The 27,173-nt window shown below is 38.0% G+C and overlaps 1 protein-coding gene across 6 annotated transcripts in view; it reads left to right on the top strand.

Moving 5' to 3' along the window:
* Positions 1–27,173, top strand: part of VWA8 (von Willebrand factor A domain containing 8) — a 348,712-nt gene that overhangs the window by 157,303 nt on the left and 164,236 nt on the right. For all 6 annotated transcript variants that reach the window (XM_078070311.1, XM_078070310.1, XM_078070309.1 and 3 more), the window contains 2 exons: positions 2,645–2,716; positions 20,090–20,166. In XM_078070311.1, the coding sequence (XP_077926437.1) occupies positions 2,645–2,716; positions 20,090–20,166 (149 nt within the window). The remainder of the gene's footprint in view (positions 1–2,644; positions 2,717–20,089; positions 20,167–27,173) is intronic.

Raw genomic sequence — 27,173 nt, 5'->3', positions numbered from 1 at the left:
TTCCTTCCCTGGGTTAGAGAAGTTTTCAGCCATTATATTTTCAAATAAAATTTCTGCCTCTATCTCTCTCTTCTCCTTCCTGGGGCCCTGTGGTACAAATGCTAGTCCATTTGATGTTGCCCCTTAAGTCCCTTAAAGTATCTTTACTTTTTGTAATTCTTTTTTTGTTTTTGATGCTTTGATTGGGTTAGCTCCACTGCCTTGTCTTTGAGTTGTCATCTGGTCTGCTCTTGAACCTTTTCAGTTCAGTTATTCTATTCTTCAACATTGTGACTTCTGTTTGACACTTTTTTTTTAATATTTTCCATCTCTTATTTGAAATTCTTACTGCATCCATCCATTCTTCTCAGTTTGGTGAGCATCTTTATGACCATTATTTTGAACTCTTTATCAGGTAAATTACTTATCTCATTTTATTAAAGTTTTTAATTCTGAGGTTTTATCTTGTTCTTCCATTTGGAACATATCCTCTGTTACTTCATTTTGCTTGACTCTCTTGATTTCTATACAGTATGTGAGATGACTACTTCTCCCAGTCTTTCAAAGGAGTGACCTCATGCAGATGAACCTTGTCATTCAACCCTGCGTTAGCTCTTGATTGTCTCTTAAATCTTTGTGCTTGTGCAAGCTGCCCATTATATTCTTAATAGTTCCCAGTAAGTGAGGATGTGCCAAGATCTCTGTGTCCCATATGGGAGGATCTCAATGCTTAGGTTCAGGCTGACTGGAAACCACATCCTCAGGTGTCAGCTTTTAAAAGTATGCAAATATATACAGTGCTGTGTATCACAAGTGGAAGCCCCACTGACCGCAAAAACTAGGTGATCTGGAGGTGTCTATTGGGTGACACCCACAGAGATTGGGGCTCCAGACAAGTGTATAAGCCCTTTCCTGGGTGATACTGATGAACTGGAGCAAGGCCAAGAGAGAGAGCCAAGATGGCACCCACAGCCTATGTTCCTTGAGAGTGCGCCATAGGCCTCTACATGTATGCCAGACCTGAAGCTTGCTCCTCAGGCTGAATCTCCAGGACGAGCAAAGGGGCCTCCTTCACAGAAGACTGAGGACTGTGCCTCAGTCCACTGTTTATGCAGTGTCCTGGGTTGGTAGCCTGCCAAGAACCATCTTTACGATTGCCACAGTCCCGTGGGACCCAGAAATCCAAGCACCCTGAGCCACCATGTGATTAAGGAGTATCTACGGGGTGACAGCTGCAGAAACCAGGGCACCAGATGTGTGTAAATCTCCCCTCCAGGATACACTAGTGCTTTGGAGTATGTTAGAGGGTGAGCACAAGTCTCCAGAAAGGATTACAGCCAGCCCCAAGATGCCTGTTTAATTAAATACTGCCCCTCAGGCCTCAGTCATGATGATTAGCTTATAGCCCTCCTTCATTGAAAGACTGAGCCCCTCGGTTTGTTGCCTGTTGCTGTGCCCTGGAGGTAGTAGCTGTTTAAGAACTCTTTGTCCTTTAGTTACAGTCCTGTGGGACCCACAAGTGTAAGCCCCACTGGCCACCAGAGCCAGGCGATGTAGAGGTATCTTCTGGCAGCAGTCCCAGAACTCAGGGTGCCAGACAGAAGTATGAGCTCCTTTCTGGGTGACACCGATTATCATAGTCGTATGAGACCAGGAGTGCAAGCTGCCCTGGCCTCCAGAGCCAGGTGATCAAGAGGTGACTCCTAGGTGGCAGCCAGAGAAATTGAGGCACCAGACACACATAAAAGGTCTTTAACTGGAGATTCTGGTGTACTGAATCCCAGCAAAGGGAGAGCACAAAGATAGCACCTGCCAGTCTCCATCCCCAGAGAGTGTTCCAGCAGGCTTCTACGTGTGTGTTAAATTAGATGTCTGTCCGTCAGGCCAGTGCTTTAATGGAAGCAGGTGAGCCTCCTTCACTTTAAGTCTGGGCACAGTCAGCTGCCTCTGAGCTGGGCCCTGGGGCAGGTCAGTTTCTCAGATCACTAGAGTCTTGTGGGTCTCAGAATGTGAGCCCTGTTGGTTTTCAAAATTAGATGTTTTGGGGGCGCCTGGGTGGCTCAGTCGTTAAGCTGCTGCCTTCGGCTCAGGTCATGATCCCAGAGTCCTGGGATCGAGCCCTGCATTGGGCTCCCTGCTCCGGGGGAAGCCTGCTTCTCCCTCTCCCACTCCCCCTGCTTGTGTTCCCTCTCTCACTGTGTCTCTGTCAAATAAATAAATAAAATCTTTAAAAAAAAATTAGATGTTTTGAGGGCTCATATCTCAAAGTGTATGTCTTAGAAGTTGGGATGCTCAGTGTGGGGTTCAAACATTCCTCAGGGGGAAGCTCCAGGTTTTGAGTTCCCAGTTATAGGATGCTGCACTAGGGGTGAGGTTTATGGGGAGACTGTATCCCAACCTCTCCTACTTGCTCTGATGGTTTTCTTCTCATTTGCATAGTCGTCAGTCAGCTAGCTTTTAGATTTTTCTAAGAGGAAATTATTTCATATGTTGCTATACAATCTGCATGTCCATGGAAGGAGGTGACTTCAGGATCTTCCTACACTGCCATCTTGAACTGGAACTCTAGATGCTTTCCTTAGCATGACGATATCTTTATTGTTAACTTTATTATTTCATCTTGATTATACAAAACACAATTAACTTCTAGTTCTTTTTTCTCTAGCACATGATAGTGATGGAAGACATGCTGAAGGACTTTCTTCTCGGAGAACACCTATTATTGGTTGGTAACCAGGTGAGTTATGTATGGCTGGAACTCAATTACTAATGAATACATGATAATAACAGCTTAAAAGTGGTAAGTTTTTTCTCCTTGTTGGAATATGTTTTTAGAGGTGATTCTTTTTTTCCAACTAAATGAGCGCATTTTTTTTTTGTGAGATTCTTTTTTCCAACTTTAATTAAGCACAAAGGGTCTTCCACCTTCTAAAATTTAGAATTACCTCAGAGCTGAAATCACCATTCAATCTCCCATCAAGTTCTGTCCGTTCTGACTCATAAACATCGATTCTTCCTTCCCACATCTGTCACCCTAGCCCAGCTCATCATCGCCTATCACCTGGACTGCAGCAGTCCTTTGCTAATATAGCTCTACCTCAACCTTCCTTCCACTCTGATCTACTCTTCACTCTGCAGCCAGATTGATACTTGTCTAACTAAAATCTGACTCAGTCTCTTTTTTGCTTAAATTGGCTTCCCATTGCTCTTAGGTATAGTCTTCAATATGGCTAACGGTGTCCTGCAGGATCTGGCCTCTGCCCGCCTTTCTAGTCCTAAGCCTTGTCTCCTTCCTTTGTCTCACTCGGTAGTAGGTTGAGCCACTCTGAACTTCCTTCAGTTTTATCATCTCTCTGCCCTGGTCCTCGGTGCATGCTCTTCTCTGCATGGAGCACTCCCAGTCCCCTTCTCCACCCCCTTCCCCTAACTCCTGAGGGGTCTTCCCTTGTCCCTAGCTGAATTAGGTTTCCCCTACTTTTACACCTTTCTATTTCCCTGTCATCACACTAGTCATGTTACTCTGTTTACATATAGAATGATTGTCTTTCCAACTTATCTATGTGATCCTCAAGGGCAGGGACCATAGTTCTCTTGCTTATCTCTGTATCCTCAGTTCCTAGAACAGTGTCTGCTACATAGTAGATATTCAGCATGTGTTTATGGAGGCAATGGATGGACATTTTCTACTTAGAATGTTCTGATAATGTTCCCCAATTGAATTATCAGATTCATAGTGAACAGCAACTTTGGTTTTTTAAATTGGTCTTAAATTAACAATAAACTTTCAGAAAAGTTTGGTCTTTATTTTTTCTTTTTTTTAACTTTTAAAAACAATACATATTCTTTATATATTTAGTCCTCAAACTTATAATTTAAAGTGTTGATTTTTTTTTTTTTTAAATAAAAATGGGCCAGTTGAATGTCTTACTGATTGAGTGCACAGGTTTGGAAGTTAGCTGGCTAGAGGTGTAGTAGGAACCCTTTCCCGGATGGCTGTGACTGTGGGCAAATTGCTTAACTTACAAGGCTCGGTTCCCTGAAAGCAAACCTGGACATAAAAATAGCATGCACTCAGGTAAGAGCCATGTGACTCTGGGGACTGAGGAAAGCTATGCAGGTTGAGGGTGAGGTAGAACAGAGGTTTGCTTCTACTTTATGATAAATGAAAAAGGGGCAGTGTGCTTTGAAATTACTCTAGAGCACTATACAGATGTTGGTGGGAAATCCAGTCCCAAAGAAGAGAACAAGATAGTAGGACAAAGGGCTGGGCAGTAGGGCGGAGCGAAAAGCCGCTATGGCTCTGTGGGTCCATGCCTGGACCCCAGCACTTGGTATGGATAGGAGATCCACTGATTTTCAGGCTTGCCTCAGGTTGGCTCGGCAACCACTGGGGAGAGCTGGCAAGTTGAGTTTTCTCAGAAGGAGCCAGTCTGGGGGCATGGTTATCACAGGGTCTCTCAATCACCGGGTCACAAACTGCACCTTTCATCAGCAGATCACAGTGTCTTCCCTTTTTTTGTCCTTGTTCTGTCCCCTTCTGCTTTGGAGAAAGAATAATTTACAGAGGGAGATTGTATTCAGTGTAAATTTGCTACATTTAACTGGCCTTTTTCATATCAGAAGGGTCTTTTGTTCATTCATTAGAAACCTCTAAGACCATCAGTATCATATAATAGTACCAATGTTGGAGGAACTTACAGATTTACTAAGTAAATTCTGCTCCTGTGTCCATTGAATTATCTCGTGAACAAGACTAACTCTTTTAGGCTGTTTGATGTCCTCCTGCCATTTGATGTCCTCCATTGTCTAATCCCACTGCATACAGCCTGTCTCATTCCTTCCCTCAAACTCTTGTTGTCAGATACATTTAACACTATTTTCCAAACCTATCTTCTTACCAATGTCTTATCTCAGTCTTTGACCTTACCAGCAAGCTCTCTTCTTTCCCTCATCTTTGCCTTTTGAAATTCTTCCAACCCCAGAGTGGCAATATACTCTCACTGACTGAATTCCTTATTTTGTAAATTTGCAACTGTCAGTGAAGGAAACAAATAAATTAGGTAGAATCCAAGGAGTGCCTACTTAAGAGAATAAGAGAGTAATGGGCTTTTTCTTTTTTCTTCTCTCTCTCTTTTTTCCCTTATCTGTAAAATGATGGGATTGGAATTGGTATTTTGTAAGGTCCCTCTGGCTCTAATATTCTATAATATGCTTCTTTAATAAAGTTTTCCTGAACACAGGCCTGAAGCATTGGCCCCATTCCCTGAGCTGTTATAGCAGCTCAGTTACCGATTTCTTTTGGCTTGCCTTAGACTTATGTATCTACCTGCCATCTCTCTACTAAACAGAGAGAGAACCCCTTGAGAAAAGCTTTAGTTATTTTTGACTAGCATGCAGTAGACATTCAACAAATGTTTGCTAAATAAATCGGAGCCCGTTCATCTTATAGATGAAATTTGGTACCCGTTTACCCACCTCTCCTTGTTACCCTACCCCCAGCCCCCAGCCACTTCTCTACTCTGTTTCTGGGCTCAACTTCTTTTTTTTTTTTTTAATTCCACATATAAGTGACACCACACAGTATTTGTCTTTCCCTCTCTGGCTTAGTTCACTTCTCACAGTGCCCTCCAGGTTCATTAGAGTTAGACTCTTGACTGCTTCCATTTGGTACATACAAGGCAGTGTGAAGCCGCCTGCAGTATTTGTTGGCAAAGGCAGAGCAAGAACCCCACAGAGGTGTGTTTTGCTAAGGATGGAATGGAGTTTTGTGTTCTCCTTCCCTGCGCTTGCCTCAGAGTTCTGATCATCTAGATTTCTCATTCAGGAATGTGTGCTTTTGCAGCCATAGTAACTCATCAGTAGCTTTGAAAATGCCTTGCTTCATTGATCAGTGGCATTTCAGCACCTCTCAATATTCTATGCACCTTCTCAACTGCACCCTTATTTCTATCTTGTGAAACAGAATAACAAATAAAGGGAAAAAAGGCAAGTAGAGGTAGAGCTGGTAGGTTGAGGACTGCTGACTCTCATGGGATGATGTCACTGGTGTCTTCACTCGAATGCACAGTGACAAGTGAGAAAATGCCTATTTTAATCACATGATTTATTTTTTTTTTAATTTTCTTAAAGATTTTATTTATTTGAGAGCGAGAGTGAGCGAGAGAGAGAGCGCACAAGCAGGGGGAGGGGCAGAAGGAGAGGGAGAAGCCGACTCTGCACTGCGCAGGGAGCTCACGCGGGGCTCCATCCCAGGACCGTGGGATATGGCCTGAGCAGCCGCTTAACCGACTGAGCCATCCAGGTACGCCCACGTGATTTATTTTGAACCTAAGTAAACTATTTTTAGCAGTTGATCAGGCTCCTTTCTTTCTCTTTCTAAAACGTTACGTGATGACTACTCAAAAAAGAAAAGAAAGAAATCAGAAGCTTTGGGGATTCAGCATTGGCAAAGAAGCCAGCAGTGGGTTGGTGTAATTACACAATAAAGTGGGATGAATGCTCTTGATACAAACTGTCTATAGATACATACAGTCTACCTGGCCTTCTGTTTGCAAACTAGAAACTGGCCGAAGTCCATGAAAGAAACTTTCTCATAGTTAAAGTTACACATTTAGAGATGTCTCGAAAGATTGCTCTGTTATCAGGAGCACCTTTTACAATGAGCAAATTCAAGAGTAAGTGGTAATCTTGACGTATCTCAAGGTTTATCATCTTTATAAGCCCAATCCCACCTTTTCTTTCCATATAATACTCTCTTTTCAAAGAAACCTGATATTAGACAAGATTTTATAACTGTTGGGAAGCTGAGAAGAGTTCCATAAACATCACTTACCATAGCAAAATTAAGTAGGCCACATCTTATTTTGGTGAAGTAAAATTGATTTTTTTTTTATCCTTTCAATTTTCTGTGTCGGATTTCATGGCACAGTGTGGCAACTTTCCAGTAAGAGAAGCAGAATTGCTGCCTGTCAGCCAAAAGGGATAGGTGCCTGAAATTACACACGTCTAATGGTCCCTTGTACATAATAAGCTGCATATTGTAGAACGACTTTCATATGCCTCTACATGCATTATTTTCCACTACTTTAATTATAACATCACATGTGCCTTTGGTGCAATTAGGAGTCCTCATGCTGCCTTTTTTTTTTTTTTAAATCATAGCATGAGTTTCTATTTATTTTAGCTTTACTGAGAGGGAAGAAAAAGAAATGCCTATTTATTTTTGAGTCAGTGATGCTTCTTCTGTCCCAACTCTACTGGAGAATAAGCCTCTTTTCTTCCCATATTTTCTTTTCCTTTGATTTATAGAGCTGTATTCTGTTTGATACACAAAATATTGATTGTGAATGTTTGGGGTTATAGAATCAACCTGTAGGTGCATAATTTTTGTTGTTTAAAAACTCCATAAGAATAAACTTATGATTTTATGTAAGGACGCTTGAATTTTGAGAGACAGTTGCATTTTATCACATATTTGAAGGAAGAATTATTCCAGCCGTACAGTATTTTTAAAATGCTCAGGTATCCCCTTACATAAGAGTTATTTTTCTAATATGTAGTATTTTATTTTAGGGGATAAAAATTTAGATAAAATTGCAAAGCAAATCATCAAATTTTAATTTATATTAATGAGACATAGTTAATGATTCAAAATGACTTCTAAATGAATATAATCTAGTAATTTGCCAGATTTGTCTCCTTCCTTCCTTCCTACCTTTCTTTTTTTTTTTTGGTTTCTTTCTTTCTTCATTTTTGAGCCAGCCCTTTGTATCATTTTACCAGTAATAGTGGTGTGGTGAAATTTTCATACTTAAGCTCTCCTTGGATTCCACAGTTCATATTGTTTGCCCTTATCACATTTCTATTGTGTATGTCTTTACCAAATAAAAAGTCAGCTCTGGCTGATTTTCATATAGGATGTCTCCTCTGTCCCTGACTTTCATGTGCTTCATGTTTTTACAGTACTGATTCTTCAGGTATTCTTTTCAGTTCCATCATTAGAAAATAACTCTTAATTTTATTTTCCTGCTAAAAGTTATAAGTGGCTCCTGTTTGCCTATCAGATAAAATCTCTTTCATAGGCACACTCAAAACAAATTGTGACCTGGCTCCAAACTCCTTTTATAATTTTAATTCTTCCAAATTCGAGTTTCTTACCCTCCCAGAGTAAACCAGGCCCTTTTGCGGCCCCCCCCCCCGCCACACCTTTTTTCATATTGTTTGCTTCATATGGTGCTTCCCCTTGTCTTTGCCAAGGAAAGTCCTGCCAGTTTTCAAAAGCATGTTTGATGTTTCTTCTTCAGTGAAGCCTTTCTTAGTCTTTCCCAAACTGAAATAATCTTGGTTTTTCCTGAAATTTTATAGTATTTTTTCACTCTTTTAAAAGTTGTTGTGATATGTATTTGATTTCATCTACAATTGAATTATAAGTTTCTTATGAGTAAGGGTTAAAAATGGTAATATTTGTACATTTTATAATTTCCAATTTCCTTTTTTTAAAATCATGTCATTTAGTTCTACAACAGCCTTTTGAGGTAAATACATTTTACAAATCAGCCTTCTAAAACTCAAAAAGGTTAAAATATTTACTCAAGATCATATTAGCTAGTTATGGCAGAGTTAAGGCTCAGACCTCCCAAGCTCAAACTTATTTTTCCGCCACAGCACGCTAATGCTTACACTAGTAACAATAGTAACAACAGCAACAACAGTAATACTGTGTAATTGCTAACTTTGGTTGAGTGCTTATAGTAGGCCAGGACAATGCTTCATATATGGAGTACAGGGCATTTTCTAACTTTCTACAAAAACTAGAGTATATAATGAACCCCTTTGTGCTAGTTACTTAGCCTCAAAAATTAACATTTTATCCAACTTGTTTTATCTATTTCCCCTACACTTTTTTATGTTGTCTTTTCATACATTATTCTTTTACATAATGCATTTTTCTCATAGCTATCTCAGTATTTATTTCTAATATACCCACAATTCATTATTACACTTAGCAAATTGATAATAATCCCTGAATATACTATGATACTCTATTTTCAGTTTTCCTCAGTTATTTCCAAAAGTGTCATTTTACAGTTGGTTTATTTCAATCAGCATTTAAACAAAGGCTGGTAATTGTATTTAGCTGAAAAAGGAAATATATAGTCTCTTTGAAAAAGGAAAGATAGACCTTCCTGTTCTCTTTATCCTGAGAGGTGCTAACAAATGTTCATGAATATAAACATTTTATTCAGAATTATACCAATATTGATAAACTTCTGAGGAAATACTGTATAGAGTATATTTTGTTAAGCCAGTTTAAGTCCCTGATTAATTTGTACAATGACATCAAACCATATCCATTTTTTTTCCAGGCTAGAAATAACTGCTTTCTTTTCTGATCTTCGTAGCCTTTGACTTTGAGATATTTATACATGATGAAAATCAGTAAACATATATTTAGTGCCAACTAAGCAGAACTCTATGCGCATTATTACTATATAATTCTATATAATTCTTTGTATCTCATTCCACCTATTAATCATAGGCTTACTGTGATCATGGACTTAGTTTTTCTCCCGATAAAGTCATGTTTGTTGAATTATTTAGTATTGAGAGACTGTGAATATTTTATTGCCAAAATTAAAGAATGTGAGAATTCTGCTAATTAATCATTTGAACTGAGCCCTGGCAGGTTACTACCATGCAGCATCAGAAAAATACCGTGTTGCCATGCCAGCGTAATTGTCTAGTACCTGTGAAGGGACTGAACACTTTGTCCCGAAATCTTCCTGCCTGTGGTATCCAGCTGGTAATGGCAGCAGGGAATTTGATAACTAAGTATGCTGTGCTTCCAGTAGCCCCCGCAGCCTGGGAGCCCCAAGCCTATGAAATACGTGGGTTTATCAAATACAGTGACATTCATCTTGTTTTATGTTACATTGTGTTGTGTCCCTTCTCCAACCCCTTGCTTAGTGAAGTTGCTTGAATTGCAATCTCGAAATTCTTTACCATTCTACCACCTTGTCTCTCATATTTAGTCTGTTGATCCAGTGTTTCTTAGTGAATTTTTTTCCTGCACTTATTCTAAATCTGTATTTTGTTCTTGCACATACATTGATTCTTTTTCCGCCCACAGTATTGGTCATAGCTTCTTTGGTCATACCTAATGACCAAACTACCTAAGAGTATACCTTTGCCGTTTATAGGAACACAGTATTTCAAAGAGATATTGCAAGGATGTGGCTTTTATTATTCCTGTTTGAAAAAGAGGTTATGACTTAGACAGAAAGCTTTATAAGTCAGTGTATTTGTGAGCCAAGCAAACCTGTAGTGCAGTTGAAATGTATGTCTTCTCATCTGACTTTTGGGTGCTGTTCCTTGGCTCTGTGACAGGGAAGACATTGTGCAAATGTTTAGGATTGTTTACTATTCAGTTTTAATAAAATTTTTTTTGATTACCTAAGTAATGTATGTTTGCTGAGAGAATTCAGAAAATAAGAAATTTCCAAAGATTCATAGAGCAGTAATTTCACATTTTATTATGGGATTACAGAATATTAGAATAAAAATAGTGTTTAGAGACCAGCTTGTCTAGGCCCTCTATATTCAAATGAGCAAATCTAGGCTCAGATGGTGGTAGAGACCTCCATCTGGGGACAGATGAAGCAGAGAGCATAATCCAGGTCTCTTAACTGCTAGTATATTAAGGTTTTCAAGTGGAAGCAAAGAATTAGAAAGTTCAACATTTGATGGACATTTTAAGGTTAAAAAAAGCAGCTGTCATTTATTTCTCCTGATTTTACTGTAATATTAGTCTCTTTAGTTTGGTATTTTTTACTGCCGTTGGTAGTTGTTAATGACCATCATATAGTGGATTTTTAAAAAACAAAATGAGGACACTAGGCAGAAATCATCTATAAATACTAAACAGACTGATCTAACTCCACGAACATTATTAAAGAATTAGGGGGAACTGGAAGGAATGCCCTAAGTTCAGAGAAACACGTGAGGGAAAGCGAATACTAGCAGTGGTAAACACTCCTTGGAGTCCATTTTAAAAATTACTGCAGAAGGAAAGATCCCATTTGACTTTCTCAGTGTTCTCCCTCTTGAACCTTGGATTCTATACAGGGAGTTCCTGGACACATGTTTTAGGCTATTATAACCTTGGAGTCACTGATCTTGACTCTGTGACATCAGGATTTAAACTCCCATGTACATCAGTTCAGGGAGGCAACCTCTTGACATTTTCTTTGCAGTATGGTGAAACAGAAAACAGCCCAATCTGTTCAATCAGAATGGATGTGCCTTCAAATCCCACTGTGTGCAAGGTTCTTAACTACTTAGAATTTAACTTTGCTTCTCTCCAAAACAGGTACATTACCTCCAACTCACATGGGCTGGCGTGAGGATTCAAGTGATTAAGCACTGAAGGGGTGTGTATGCATACAGCAGAGGGCTCCATAAATGTTAGCTTCCTCCTCTTTGTTTGCTCAAAGGGAGCAGAAGCTTCCTGGAACAGCTTTCTCCCTCCTTTAGCAGGAGCACGTCGCATGACTTCCCTTTCCTTTCTTACTTTCTTTTCTCAAATTTTAGTAGTTATTCCCTGCGGGTTATATGTGAGGCGCCAGTGAGAGGCACATGAACTGGGGGCTGACCCTGGCCCCATGGAGCCAGTCCTCTTGCCGATGCACCTGACACGTTACTAGAGTACAGTGTGGTGAGTGCTGTCAGACAGTGGTTTAGGAACCCAAAGGGGGAAACCATGCTGGTGCTCAGAGCAGAAGGAGAGAAAAGAATGGGAAAGTCAGGCAAAGCTTCTGGGAAGTGAGACATTTCATCAGAACACTAAGGAGTGAGTGGAAGAAGATGGCTGGATGGGGGAAGGATGGGCTGTTCTAGTCAGAACAAAAAACATAAGCAAAGATGTGGAAGCACAAAGGTTCTGGAGGCTGTTGGTTGATGAAGAACATGTTTGAGTGAGGGGGTGCCTGGGTGGCTCAGTCTGTTAAGCGTCTGCCTTCAGCTGAGGTTCCTGGAATTGAGCCCCGAATCGGGCTCCCTGCTCAGCGGGGAGTCTGCTTCTCCTTCTCCCTCTGCCCCTCCCCCTGCTCATGCTCTCTCTCTCAAATAAATAAATAAAATCTTTAAAAAAAAAAAAAAGTACCTGTTTGAGTGAGACTTACAGAGGGCTGACACAGCAGTTTGCAAGTTTACCTGCTGCAGCAGGGATCCTTCAACATTTAAGTTCCAGGACATTTACTCTTAGCCCAAACCCCATCCCTAGACTCATCTTTTCTTGCCTGCTCTCCATTCCTCTTTAGGTCCTCTCTCCTGCTCTACTCCCTTCTCCTCCTTCCCCTTGATGAGATACAGATGGCGTTTCCAAGTTATGGATGTTCTTCTTGTCCAGGAAGACAAGTCTACAGCCTTTTTCTTTAAAGGATTTTACTGCTAATCTCTCTGAGGAAACAGGATAACTAAAATAATAAACCTGAGGAATTTGAAAGAATCCCAGAATCTTTCAAAGTCCTTAAAGTCATGGTCCCTGATCTTTTCTCTTACAGAAACTGAAAGCATGTTTACTTCCTATCCTCTGTTTGATTCCTGTCTGTGGGACATTATATATTCCCTACTTCTCTTAATCCTGTAGTTAAAGGGCCATCTGACTTCTACCTCTTCAAAGGTCCTTCTCTCCAGTAGATTGTCAGAAAGAACACAATGAGACAGAACAGTAATGTAAAAGAAAGCACCATTCTCATGAGACAATTTGTATTTTTTTTTTTAAAGATTTTATTTATTTATTTGACAGAGAGAGAGAGAGCACAAGCAGGGGGAGCTGCAGGCAGAGGGAGAAGCAGGCTTCCCGTGGAGCTACGAGCCTGATGCGGGACTCGATCCCAGGACCCTGGGATCATGACCTGAACTGAAGGCAGACGCTTAACCGACTGAGCCACCTAGGCGTCCCAAGGCAGTTTGTATTTTTTCAGCTCTCTCATTCCACAGCTTCCTTTTCCCTTTTTAAATTTTCACTCACTAAATATTATCATTAAGAGTTAATAATGATGTAAAAGCTATTTATTTCATCCTAGTTTCTATTAAAGAATACACATTTTACATACAGAATAATGACAAGTAAAGATAAATATTCACAGGAACAAAATGAAAATGGTGGCAGATTTGTTTCAGCAGTTGCACATTGGGTAATGTTTTGTTTTTTATATTTCCCAGTAAGGAAAATGAGTATGTGTAACTTTTATGATGGAAAAATAAGATACTATTTATGTATTTATTCAATTAAAGTAATCCTCAGGATTTTCTGTTCTAGGCGAAAACTACCATTGGAAAGAGCAGATCATTGTAATTGTTCCTTTTTGCTCAGGATATTTACAGAAATTCCTTCTGAGGTTATGCTTTTAGCATTTCCTCAAAGGAACTGTCAGAGCTTTTAAAATGAAGTCAAAAATGACCTGATGAGATCTCTGTTTTAGAAAAATAACTAAACAACTTGTGGGCTGGCCTGTTGTGAGTCTGGAGGAGGGACACCAAGTAGGATCTTTTCTAAGATTTGGAGCAAGACGATGGGCCTCCCTTGAGTAGTGACAGTGCACTGGAGAGGAAGGAGCAGATATGGGAAGCAGGCACTTCAAAGTAAACAATCCAAAATTAAACTGCCTGTTTTTAAAACTAGATTTCCCTCCCCCACCCAGCAAATGCACTTCTCCCCTGTTTCATTTGTCAGTAGATGGCACCCCTTTCCCCCCTGTTGCCCAAGATAGAAACTTTGCCTTCTCTGTCTCTTCATCCCCACATCCAGTCCATCACCAAATCCTGTTAGTTCTTTTCCCTAAATATCTCTTAAATCCCTCCATTTCTTCTGCTCCTTAGTTGAAGCCACCATCATCTCCTCTTGGTTGAAGGAGTTTCCAAACTGCTTTCCTGTGCTTTCATTCTTTCTCTCTGCCAGATCATTATAATAGGAGAGTGATTTTCCAAAAATCAACATCTGATCCTATGACTCCTCTACTGCAGTGGCTTCTCGGTGCTTTTAGGAAACAGTCCAGACTCTTCTAAGTGGTTTCCAAGGCTTTGCCGGGGCTAGACCCTGCCTGCCATTTTTGTTTTGTTTCTTACCATTCCCTTCCCTCGTTCCTGCTCTAGCCTTTGACTTCTCTCAGACCTGCCCAGCACTCCAGCTCACGATTACCCTCAAGTCTTTACACATACTGTTCTCTCCACCGGGAACACTCCTCTTCCTCCTCTTCCCCTTTACCTCCTTAAGTCCTTGATATCCCCCAGTAAACATCACAGTGTGTGGTGGGCCTTCCTGAGCCCTTTGCTAAAATCTTCAAGCATCTTGGATGTCCCATATCACAACACTTATTACGGGTGTATCTATTATATTTGCTCACTTGTCTGTGTTTCCCACTAGATTGTAAGCTGTGAGTGCGGCCATGGGTTGTGGCTGTTCTATTTACCTTCATATCTTGCTCAGCTAGTACAGTGCCTATAACATTGTGTGTTAAAATAGTTGATGAATTAGAAAAGGGAGGGAGGGAAGATAGGAAGGAAAGAAAGGAGAGAAAGGAGTGAGAAGAAAGAATAAAAACATTTTGCAGGTAGAGACCACACAGGTTCTAGTGACATTTTGAAGGAGGTCATGGGAAAAAAACAGAGTAGTCAGAAACATTCCAAGATTCATTCATTGAGCAGCTGGGTACATGGCAATACTCTTATATACTGGGATTAAAAAGAAAAAGGAGCAGGTTTCGGTGGCAGCATAATGAATCCAGTATGAACATCTGGTGCAGAAGTTCAATCGACAGTTAGGGATAGGGGATCTCAGCTGGAGCTTAGGAAAGAAGTGTGAGCCATGTGTGATAACTCCAGTTATGGGAGTGAGTGAGATTGCCCAGAGAGAGTATATGGAGCAAGAAGACAGCTGAGTTTGACGTTCTGAAGACCCTAATATAAAGAAAACAGCAAAAGAACTCCCTAGTGGCAGCTGGGGAAGTCACGTCCCATCCTACATTTATGGGACTTGTAAGCCCCTAAAATAGTGTGTTGCTCAGGAGCAGTCTGAGAAACCATGGCTGATTCAGTAACTTGGGAAGTGGGGAGGGAACAGGAACTCCCAATCGTAGCTTTTCATGATTGTTTCTTTCAGGAAATCCTCTATATTTCTGACGTTACAATGCATTTATGATACTTGCTTTTCTCTAGATTCATTGAAGTTAACAGACGTGATATATTAACAAATACATTTTACTCATCTAAATGTATAGATTTTAAATTTTATGTTTGTTGTAGCATGCCGTTTAAAGCTTACGGAGCTTTGTAGTGTACATGCAAATGTGAAAATATTTTCCTTCCCTTTGTTTCCGTGTTAGGCTTATAACTATTTTGGGGAGAAATCCAGTTAGATATCAGTTTCCTAGAGGATGAAATGATCCATTGTTCTTACTTTCATGTGTTTGTCATTTTGACAGTCAGCTCTGATAACTGAATCTTCTGCAGGCGAAATGTATAAATTGGATCATTTGCAAATCTTGTCCGGTTTTTAGAAGTCTGTAACTCATCACAGTTTCAAGTATTCATGATCTTTTTTAACATGGTCACAGTATACATCTTACTGGGATTTATACCCTTTTCCGGTACTTTCCAAATTCTCTGCATTCATTCATTCACTGGACACATATTTATTGAGTACCTTTTTCTGTCAGACTCTGTGCAGGGCTCTGGGGATATAGCAGTAAATAGGCCTGGACCTGCCCCCATGGCACTTTCAGTTCATAGAACAGTGAATAAGAGAGACTTTAAACAAGTTGTCACTCATATAAATCTATGCTTAGGAAGGAAAAAATACAGGTGAGTGTGGGAGATGAGGAAGGACCTGACTTATATCGGAAGGTAGTAAAGGCCTTTTTGAGGAGGGAATTAAGATAATGAATGAGAATGGCTAGGATAGTGAGTGAGAGAAGAGCTCTCCCTGAGGAGAAGGATATGCTTGTGCAAAGCCCTGAGGTAGGAAGAGCTTGGAATCTTTTACTGAAGGAAGTTGAGTGTGACTAGAACAGTGTTTGGGAGGAAAAGAGTGACACACAGGAGGGCTGGAGGGATGGGTAGGACCTTGCAGGCCACAGGAAGGATTTTCAAATTTACTCTAAATGCAGTGAGAAGCTATCAGATGGGGTTGAGCAGGAGAATGACATGATCTAATTTATCTGTTAAGAAGATTACTCCGGCTACAGTATGGAAAATACATTCAAAATAGCATGAATGAATGTAGGGAACTCAGTTATGAGACGACTGCAGATGTGTCTTCTTGCTGTACAAAGTAGTCTGCAGACCAGCAGCATTGGTGCCAACCTGGAAATGTCGTAGAAATACATAGTCTCAGACCCCACCCCAGACCTACTGAATCGGTCTGCACTTTAATAAGATCTCAAAGCTGACTCATTTGCTAATCAAAGCACGAGAAGCACTGTTCTAGACAAGATATGACATTCCTTTGGTTTTAAATGATTCCAGAGAAATTTGGCAAACTTAAGATATATTTTGGAGGTAGAAATGAGAGGAATTAGTTATGAATTGGGAGGTGGAGTGAGAAGTACTGAGGATGACTGGGGTTTCTGCCAGAGATGGAGACATCATTAATTCATTTGACCCATACTTGAGTGCCTACTTTGTGCCAGCACTGTTCTAGACACTAGCAATACAGTAGTGAACAAAACCAGCTTCTCAGTGAGCTATTTCCAGTCTGGGAGAAGGATAACACACAAGTAAATAAATTGTTAGAATGTTAAATGATAGTAAGTGCTTTGGAGAAAGAGTTAGCTCTTGATTTTCCTCTGGGAAAAAAAGACTTCCTCCCCTAGCCTTTCCCATCTTTTTGCTCAAGGAACTATCTAGAAGTAATCTTTGATCTTTCTTTTCCTTTATCCTCCCGTATCCAGTCCGTCAGCCAGTTTTGTCAACTTTCTTGCAAAACAGCTGGAATCCATTCTTCTCCATTTATACCTCCCTAATCTAAGCCATCACCGTCTCTCACCTGGACTCTTGGAGTAGCATTCCAACTGGCTTCCTGGTTTCCATCCTTACTCCCTCCCTTATAATTCACTCTCCATACCTAACCAAAGTGATTTTTTTTATGATCTGTATTAGTTCATGCCACTTCTCTGCTAAAAAAATCTTCCAGTGGCTCCCCATCTCATAGAATAAAATCCCACTTCTTCAACTTGGCTTGTAAAACTTATTTGATTAGACCCTACTTACCTTTTTTTTTTTTTAAGATTTATTTATTTATTTTAGAGAGAGAAAAACAGAGCAGTGGGGAGGGGCAGAGGGAGAGAGAATCCCCAACAGACTTCCTGCTGAGTACAGAGCCTGACCCAGGGCTCGATCTCACCACCCTGAGATTATGACCTGAGCCGAAATCAAGAGTAGGACTGAGCCACCCAGGCTCCCCACAGCCCTACTTACTTTCATTTCTTTATCTTATATATTCTTTTCTGGCCCACAACACTTGAACACACTGGCTGTTCCTCAAATATCCTGAGCTTATTTCCACTTTAGAGGATCAGCTGTAGCAACTCTTCTCCTGGAATGCCCCTTTTGTAATCGTCATAGCACTTGGCTCCTTGTCATTTAGATCTGAGCTTAAAGTTACCTAAGGAAAAGTCTTCACTTCTGAATCAATATTAATAACCACCCAGTCAGTATTGCCTCACCCTGTCTTAATTGTGTGTAGAGAATATCACTATTTGATAACTTTCTTATTTATTTATTTGGTTGTCTAATTACATCTTGCTGCCTTTCTACCTACTTTTCTAATCTACGTTCCAATCTATCTGTCTCCACACTCCTGAAATGGAAGCTCCATAAGAGCAGAAACCTTATCTGTCTTGTTCACTGCTATCTCTCCTGACACATGCCAGCACTCAATAAATGTTTGTTTCTATGTTGAATGAGTAAACAATAAATCTTCTAGATACCAGTTTCTCCTTTTGTCAATCAGTATATTTTGCATAGTATTGTTATATTGACCTTCTTTAAACATTGATTTCATTGTGTTTCTCTCTGAGTCGAGGATGTACAATGCATCTTAATTGCTTGCTACTGTCTATGTGTGCTTCATACCTCTGTCTTATTAAGTAGTTGGTAATCAGTCCAGTCCCCGTAGTCTCTCTTGCATCTATGATCTTATGACATATTTAGTGGACCAAAGAGAAGAGAAAGATTCTAAGGCTATTAGAACCTATATCAAAGGGGCTCCTAGCTGGCTCAGTTGATAGAGCATGTGACTCTTGATCTCAAGGTTGTGAGTTCAATTGGGTACAGAACCTACTTGAAAAAAAAAAAAAAAAGAACCTATATCATATAAATTAACAACTGTTTATCTACACTGGTGGCTTGTCTTCTGTGCTCCACATGTATGTATGTGTCTTGCCTTCTTTTGAGAATTGTGAAGGACAAATTCTCATAATTTCTTTGAGAATTTGTTTATCTTAGAGGAACTGTCACAGTTCTAGGACTATGATGATGCTCAATAAATACTCATTTGATTGATTTGAATTTCTATCCTTCGTGCTTATAGAATGATTTCTTTACAAGACATTTGAGGATGTAGCAGAAAAATCAGTAATAATGCCTGCTTCCTTCTATTGGGCTTCTTCTGCTCTTACTGCTCAGCGCCATGCATTTCCCTGATCTGCCTAATTATTTCTTTAGAAATGGATTCCTAGAAGTGGGGAAAGAGAAAATTCAAGGCCCAGTTTACCTAAATCAGTTTCAGACTGAAAGAAGTATAATCCATAATGTTGGGACTAAAAGCATTAGCATCAGAATCAGACAGACCTGGATTTGAATCCTGGTTCCCCTGTGATTAGCTGTGTGACCATGAACATGTTGCTTAGCTTTTCTGAGTCTTGGTGTCTTGATTTGTGAGGTTGGAGTAATCATACTACCTACCTCGTAGAACTGTTAGGATTAAATGAAATAACACATGCATATACTTAGGATAGAGTCTGGCAGGATATAAGAAATTAATAAGTTATTTATTGCTAGAACATATGATATATGGAATTTAGCTTTTTAACCACTTCTACTGTTCCCACACAACCCACTTGTTAAAAGAATCACATCCCATTAATAGAGTATTCCACCTCTAAGTGAAAACTTCAAAATGGGGAGCTGGCATGGGAGTGGTTTCCATTTTTAACAGTCTGTCTTCCACAAAAGGACAGCAACTCTCAGCATCAGTAAGTGGTAAGGAAATGAGGACATTGCTGACAAGAGCAGATATAGTTGAGACTTACTAATAAACCCTGGTTATAATTTAGGTTTCCATGGTTTTGAAGGATTAGAAAGTAGGATAGAAGGAGAGAAGAATGAGCGTTTTATTAAAACAGAAGTATAGTATTATATTTATCTGCCTGTAACTGGAAACCATACTTCCAAAGAATTGATAAGAAAAAATCATTGTTTTTATACTTACTTTATTGCCTTTGATGCCATTTTTCAAATCTGAAATGGTTAATATTGTATTGTAACGTCTAAACTTCAGTGTAAAATTATGAAGCAGAAAAAACTAGCTGTAGGGGCGCCTGGGTGGCTCAGTCGTTAAGCGTCTGCCTTCGGCTCAGGTCATGATCCCAGGGTCCTGGGATCGAGCCCCGCATCAGGCTCCCTGCTCGGCGGGAGGCCTGCTTCTCCCTCTCCCAATCCCCCTGCTTGTGTTCCCTCTCTCGCTGTTTCTCTCTCTGTCAAATAAATAAATAAAATCTTTAAAAAAAAAAAAAAAAGAAAAAACTAGCTGTAGAAGGCTAAAAATAATTATGAAGTTCCTTTTAAATAAGAAGAGCATGTTTAGTGTATTTGATGTAAATGAAGCTAGTGTATTTAGAAGTAAATTTTTAAAAAAACCTTTATGTCAGAGAAGCTATATTTGTTTGCTATATGTAAACATATATGTGTGTGTGTATGTATATGTGTATATTTTCATTATGAGCTGAAACAGTACAAACTTTGAGAAAGTAGGTTTTGGCAACAGATTATTCTGGTTTGTTTTACTTCCACAAAAGTCTCTTTTTACTTAATGTTCGCTGTGTAATTACAGGGTGTAGGAAAAAACAAGGTTGTTGACAGATTCCTTCACCTGCTCAACAGACCCCGAGAATACATCCAGCTGCACAGGTAAGAGTATAAGACCCATAACCTCTTGAGATCTAGTTTAATCATTTATTTTTCTCCCAGCACAATTTAAAAATACTTTCTTAAAACCCATTTTATAAACCAGTTTCATTTTTGTTCCTCCTGTCCTTATCTCTCTTTTCCTTAAAAGGCAATAAAACGTTGGAAAATTTATTTTTTTAGTGACTAATGTTTTATAAACATGAATTAATAGATATTTTGTGGACAGAGAGTGTTGAACATTACATTCTAGGAGCAGATTTCACCAACATAAAGGCTCTTAAATTAGAATAAAAATATGTAGAGACTAAGCCCATTCACTAACAGGAAGCTAAAATAGCTCACAAGGAGAACCAATAAACTATATGATCTCAGGTATGAGGTGAGGAACCAAAAATGTAGAAGAAGTAAGTTATTAGTCTCCTTGCCTTCCTTATAAACACTTTGTGGATTATTTAGTTTTGTGTGGTCGGAATGCTGGTTCAAGGACAGCTTTTATTTATTTAGTTAGTTAGTTTTAAGATTTTATTATTATTTATTTCTTTGACAGAGAGAGACACAGCGAGATAGGGAACACAAGCAGGGGGAATGGGAGAGGGAGAAGCAGGCTTCCCACAGAGCAGGGAGTCCGATGTGGGGCTCAATCCCAGCGTCCTGGGATCATGACCTGAGCCGAAGGCAGATGCTTAACGACTGAGCCACCCCAGTGCCCCCAGGGAGAGCTTTTAATCAGATAGATATTCTTGGCATGAATTGTTTTAGTTTTCTCAGTCAGCCTGTTCTAAATCTTTCTAAAATAAAAGTAAGTAGCAGATCCGCCAAAATAGAGAGACAGATAGACAGAGAGAGATGGGGAGAGGGAGAAAGAGAAAGAAATAGAGAAATCAAAGAATATACCAAGTAATAAGCAACTTAAAACTAGATTGAATTATTATTTTAATCCCAGGAGGTAAAAAATATTGTGTAGTGCAAAAAAATGTTGGGTTGATTTGCAAGAATTAATTTCTCATTTGGGTCATTTCATTAAATAATGATATGTTCTTAAGAGAAAAATGTAGGAGAAAAGAAGGCAGAACTAATGAGTCATAGGAGAAAGAGAAGAGAAACAATATAAAGCTGGGAGATGGTCAAAAGCTCCCTCTTGGGATTTACACCTCTGACTGTTATGGAGTAAGTGGTACCTGATTAGTCCTACCATAGTAAAGAATTATAAAACTGTACAAGACTAACAAATACTAGGAAACTTACAACTACCAAGGTAGTCAGAGCTCCCAGGTGGTTAGGAGCCTTCCTTAAACACTCCTGATATTCAGAAGATATTCTATAAAGTCTGTGCATTAGAGGTAGAACCAATCTACCCCTAGAATAAAAGCTACTCTATGCCCATCCTTAATAAGTTAAAACATAAATCTTGAGAAAACAAGGATGCTTGCTATTTGGTAGTATTTTAGAAGTTTTTCTCATACAGAATGACTTTAAAAACTAAGGGGATGGATGTTAGGGGGGGAATGTCTTTAAAAGATCAATCTTATTCAAAAGTACATTAACTTCTTAACCAAACAAACTTAACATGAAATGAAAGAAGACTGCAAAATCCATTCAACAACACATAGCATTCAAAATGTCAAGCATTCAATAGAAAATTACTAGACATACAAAGAAGCAGGAAAATTGGTCAATAGAAATAAACCCAAAAATGACAGATGGTGGAATTAGCAGACAGGGACTATAAAACAGTTACCATAAATATATTCAGGTATTTAAAGGGAGAAAATAAGCATAATGAGGCAATAATTAGGACTTCTCAATATAGGAATGGCAACCCTAAAAAAACAGTTTCACATATGAGCAATTGGAGTCTCAAAAGAAAGGAGAAAGAATGGGGCAGAACAATATTTGAAGATATAATGGTGGAAAAATTCCCAAATTTGATTGAAAGCATAAGATCACCAATCCAGGAAACTCAGTGAATCTCAAGCAGGATAAACAGGAAACCACAACAAAGTACATTATACTCAAATTATTGTAAATTGAAAGACAAAAGCTTTAAAACTGCCAGAGGAAAAAAAGACATATTACATACAGGGGAAAATGATAAAAACGGCTGCTGATTTTTCATGTGAAATAAATACCACAATTCAGTGAAATGATTGTTTTGAAAGTGCCAAAAGAAGAAAAAAAGTGAGTGTAGAATAATGTATTCGGCAAAAAATTCCTTAAAAATAAAGACATTTTCAGAAAAACAAAAGCTGAGAATATTTTTTCACCAGCAGACCTGCATTGTAGAAATAAATTACAGTTCGGCATTTTCCATGAACATGGATACAAAAAATCCTTAACAAGTATTAACAAATCAAATTCAAAAATCTATAAAAAGGATAATACATCATAACCAAGTGGGTTTTATCCCAGGAATATAAGGTTGACTTAATTAATCAAATAACGTAATCCATTTAATTTACAGCATAAAGGAAAAACCATGTTATCATCTCAATCATTGCAAAAAAAGCATTTGGAAAGATTTAATACCCATTCATAATAAACATTGCAGCAAATTAAAAATAGAAGGAAACTTCCTCAACTTGAAAAGAGGCATTTTTTTAAAGATTTTATTTATTTATTTGACAGAGAAAGGCAGACACACAGAGCAGAAGCAGGGGTTGGGGAGAGGGAGAAGCAGGCTCCCCACTGAGCAGGGAACCCAATGAGGGGCTTGATCCCAGGACCCTGAGATCATGACCTGAGCCAAAGACAGGCACTTAAGCAACTGTGCCACCCAGGCACCCCTTGATAAGAAGTATTTATGAAAAACCTGTAGCTAACTTATATTTAATGGTGAAAAGCTAAATGCTTTCTTTCTATGATGAGGAAAAGGCAAGGATATTCACTATTCAGCATTATGCTGGAGGCCCTAGCCAGTGCAATAAGACAAGAAAAAACTAAAACTAAAATGCATGTTTAAATGGAAGAAGTAAAATTGTCTTTATTTAAAGATGACATGATTTTATATATAGAAAATTCTAGGAAATCTACAGAAAAAAAAAAGCCATCAGAATAAGTGAATTGAGAAAGGTCACAGGATACAAGGTCAATGTACAGCATCAGTTGTATATTTATATAATAGCAATGGGCAGTGGGAAAATAATTTTTTTTTTTTAGTTTTGTATTTAGTTAAAAAGGGCACATGACAAGCACTGGGTGTTATATTCAACTAATGAATCATTGAACATTATATCAAAAACTAATGATGTACTATACCTTGGCTAATTGAATTTGAATAAAAAATAATTTTTAAATATTATTTACAATAGCATAAAAATATGAAATACTTAGGAATAAATTTAACAAAATATGTGCGAATTTTAATTTGCTAATTTTAATAGAGCATAGCAAGGCCAACCCAACTCCATAACTTGTATAGGTCACTTACATAGTTTCAGAAAATTTCTAGTCTATTTCCTCAACTTCTCATGATTCTTCTCTGTATGAATGATGCCTTATGTAAACCTAAATATTTCAACTCCCCCCCCTTTCTTTTTTTTAGGAATTTACTATGTCAAGATTATAGGACTAGGTGTTTTAGAAGATACAGAAAGAAATAAGAAACATAATTTCTGTCTTTAAGGAGCTATAATACTGTTCTTGTTTATAATTATTTCAATATTTTATGTTCCCCTGACTCTGAAAAACTGACTTTTTCCCTTCACCTTTAAGCTTTAAAACCAGTTTTTCTACCTAATGGACAAAGTTTGAGGAAAATAATGAAAGAGTCAAACTCATTGACTAGTTTGCTAGTTCTCACCTGAATAACTTTTGTTTATAACATCACAGTTCTAGTTTTTGAACCACAAGGCACATGGAAAGACTCATTGTTGACATTTTAAGTATGATACAGTGAGCATTGCAGTTGTTCATTCTTAGGAGAATTTGAGCTATTTTATTTTGGCTGCATTGTGTTTAGTTTCTACCATATAGTGGTGCCCTTAAAAATATGTAATTACTTGAAACTTTTAATTAGTGTATATTCTGATGTCACTTAAGCATGTAATGTCAATTTAGAGCAAAAACAAATGAATTTAAATTTTAGATTTTAAAATCTTCAACCAAAAAACCAATTTCTCTTAAAGATGACATCAGAGATTGAAATTAGCTTACAAATTTATGCCCCAGAAAAAATGAAGTACTTTATGTGAGAGTCCCTTTGTATGATGGGGCAGTTTTTCCATTTGTATGTATGGAACACCAAAATATTTTTAAAGAAGGATGTATTAGGCTGAATTGCATCAATCAATTCTGATTGTAAATTATGGAAGTTACTTAGCACAATCAGAAAAAAAGGCAAAGAAATAAAACAGGTACTTAGTAATTATTTCTGGGTGTATGTCACTGTCACACTGATTGTAAACAGGCCTTTTGCTTATAATTCATTGATATAGGAAGTTTTGGTAAGTCTTATTTTTCTAGGAATTATTCCTTATAATTATTGGTATAGAGTTTATAATATCATATGATATTTTACTGACCTTAGGCTCAGTCATGATATCTTCATTTTTATTCCTGGTATTGGTTATTTGCCTTCTCTCTCTTTTATTCATGATAATTTTTGCCAGGAGGTTATCAACATTATTGGTCTGTTCAAGCAACCAACTTTTGGCTTTTGTGTATTTCTTTTCTATTCACTAATTTCTGATTTTGTCTTTATTATACCCTTCCTTTTATTTTCTTTAGGTTTAATGTGCTTTTCTTTTTTAAACTTTTTTATATGAATGCTTAAATAATTGATTTTCAATCTTTAATTTATATATGTGTTTAAGACTGTTTGTCTTTGGGTTTTCCTTTGGGTCTCAGTTCTTTCATCTCTGATTAAGAAAGGTAGACAAGGTCATGTCTAGTATCTTTTAGCTCTGTATTCTAGTATCTTTAAATAGGCAAGAAGAAGATGGTATTCAAGGTGCTTTAGAAAGTTTAGAAGATTAGAGAGAGATACCACGCCTTACTTTCCGCCTACAGTGTCTTTTATACCAACCTTTTGTCTTAAGGTAACAAAAGATCCATAAATAGTAAAGAATTATGTGCTGCTTATTTATGTTCTGTGGTAATTTTGACATTGACCACATAAATATATAGATGTGTTATCTATGAAAAAACTTTCTAAATTCAAAATGTACTAAGTTTCAAAGCCTAATATTTGTATTATTTTTGTTTATAGCACCCCATTGCTACATTATTGATTGATGATATATTACAAATAAAATATCTACTCATTTTAACACAGACCCAGGTATCTCTATTTGGCAATATTTGATTATATGAAGTTGGAAGTAAAAACTCTGTTTCTATTTAAAATATATAATATTAAAGGATCTTCATTAATTAAACTTTATTTCAATGTGGGGAGTTTTTTCATTATATACAACTTTAGGGCTATATTTGCCATAAAATTTAAGGTCATAAAATTGTTTTAAGAAAAACATATGTTTTAAAAGACCTAAAAGCAGCAGTCCAAAAAAATGTTCCAGACTTCTCTGATCTATGGGTGACCTACTTAACGTCTTTACTTTGTTTATTTTAGATTCCCTTTTGTGGATTTATGATGTCACCATCTAAATAATCAGTCACATTCAGTTTAGTTTATGGATGTCATTCCAACAAAATTAGTTATGGGCCACTCAACACATTCTCTTGATAAGTAAAACCATCACCAAACATACATGAATAAAACATAACAACCAGTATATTTTTTAAGTGTTACTGTCTTATATTTTAATGATCAGATCTCATAAAAATGAGCAAGCTGGGCAATTTAATTTGTTTTTTAGTTAAAATCAAGATGTTGTCCTTTGTATGATTTAGGTAATTTAAAAGATTAATGGATATAATTACTTTTATGGTATGTATTACAAACAGAAGAGACTACATGCCTCATATTTGTGAAGTACATCTATTTATTTGTTTTTCTACAATGTTATGTTACTTTGATGTTAAAGAGGACACTTGATATGTCGCCTTCTGTAGCTGTATTTCCTCTGTGGATAAAAGTACATTTCTATATTAAGAATTATCGTAGGGCTTTGAAATACTTAAATTTACCAGTTTTTTTTTTTTTTTCATTTGCTCCCCTTCATATATGAAGATGACAGCACAGATCCAATCATTAGCATGACCCATATGCTCTTGGTTGATTATTTTTCTAATAGTGATGCCCATTGTGAATATAGAGTTCCCAGGTTCCCTATATAGTCCATACTTTCTCTTTAGTGGGATTTTCCTCATGTCTGTTCAGCTTATTCCAGACTAGACCATTCTATGTCCTACTCACAAGTTTTGAGTTTATATCCATGCCTGTCTTTATTCCTCCATCTAAAATGCACTCTGTTTCTCTTCTAATCCTTCAAGATTTGGTGCATTTTTACCTCTACATGGAACCTTTTCTGATTTGTCATTCTGAGTGTAACTTTTCCCTCCTCTGAAACTGCATAGGACTGAAATTGTACCATTGCAAAAGAAAGAATATGGGTTTTAGGGGCGCCTGGGTGGCTCAGTCGTTAAGCGTCTGCCTTCGGCTCAGGTCATGATCCCAGGGTCCTGGGATTGAGCCCCACATCAGGCTCCCTGCTCCGAGGGAAGCCTGCTTCTCCCTCTCCCACTCCCCCTGCTTGTGTTCCCTCTCCCGCTGTGTCTCTCTCTGTCAAATAAATAAATAAATAATCTTTAAAAAAAAAAAGAAAGAAAGAAAGAAAGAATATGGGTTTTAGAGATCAAGTCCTGTCTTTGCCATTAACTTTTTGGCAGCTTTGAACTCCTTGAGTCCTAATTTCCTCACTTATCAAATTGAAATAATAATACCTGGCAGGATGGTTATGAAAATTAAATGAGAGAATGTGTGGAAAGGACCAATCAGTGTCTGACATATTTTAGGCACTTAAATACTTAGGCAGACTAATAAATATTAGTTTCTTACCACATACCCCACTTTCTTATCTCACTCTGATTTGCATTATATTTAATTT

This window comes from Halichoerus grypus, chromosome 4 (genome assembly GCF_964656455.1).
Source record: "Halichoerus grypus chromosome 4, mHalGry1.hap1.1, whole genome shotgun sequence".
Classification (NCBI taxonomy): Eukaryota; Metazoa; Chordata; class Mammalia; order Carnivora; family Phocidae; genus Halichoerus; species Halichoerus grypus.
The sequence above is the reverse complement of the archived record's forward strand: the minus strand, read 5'-3'. Positions and strand labels throughout refer to the sequence as shown.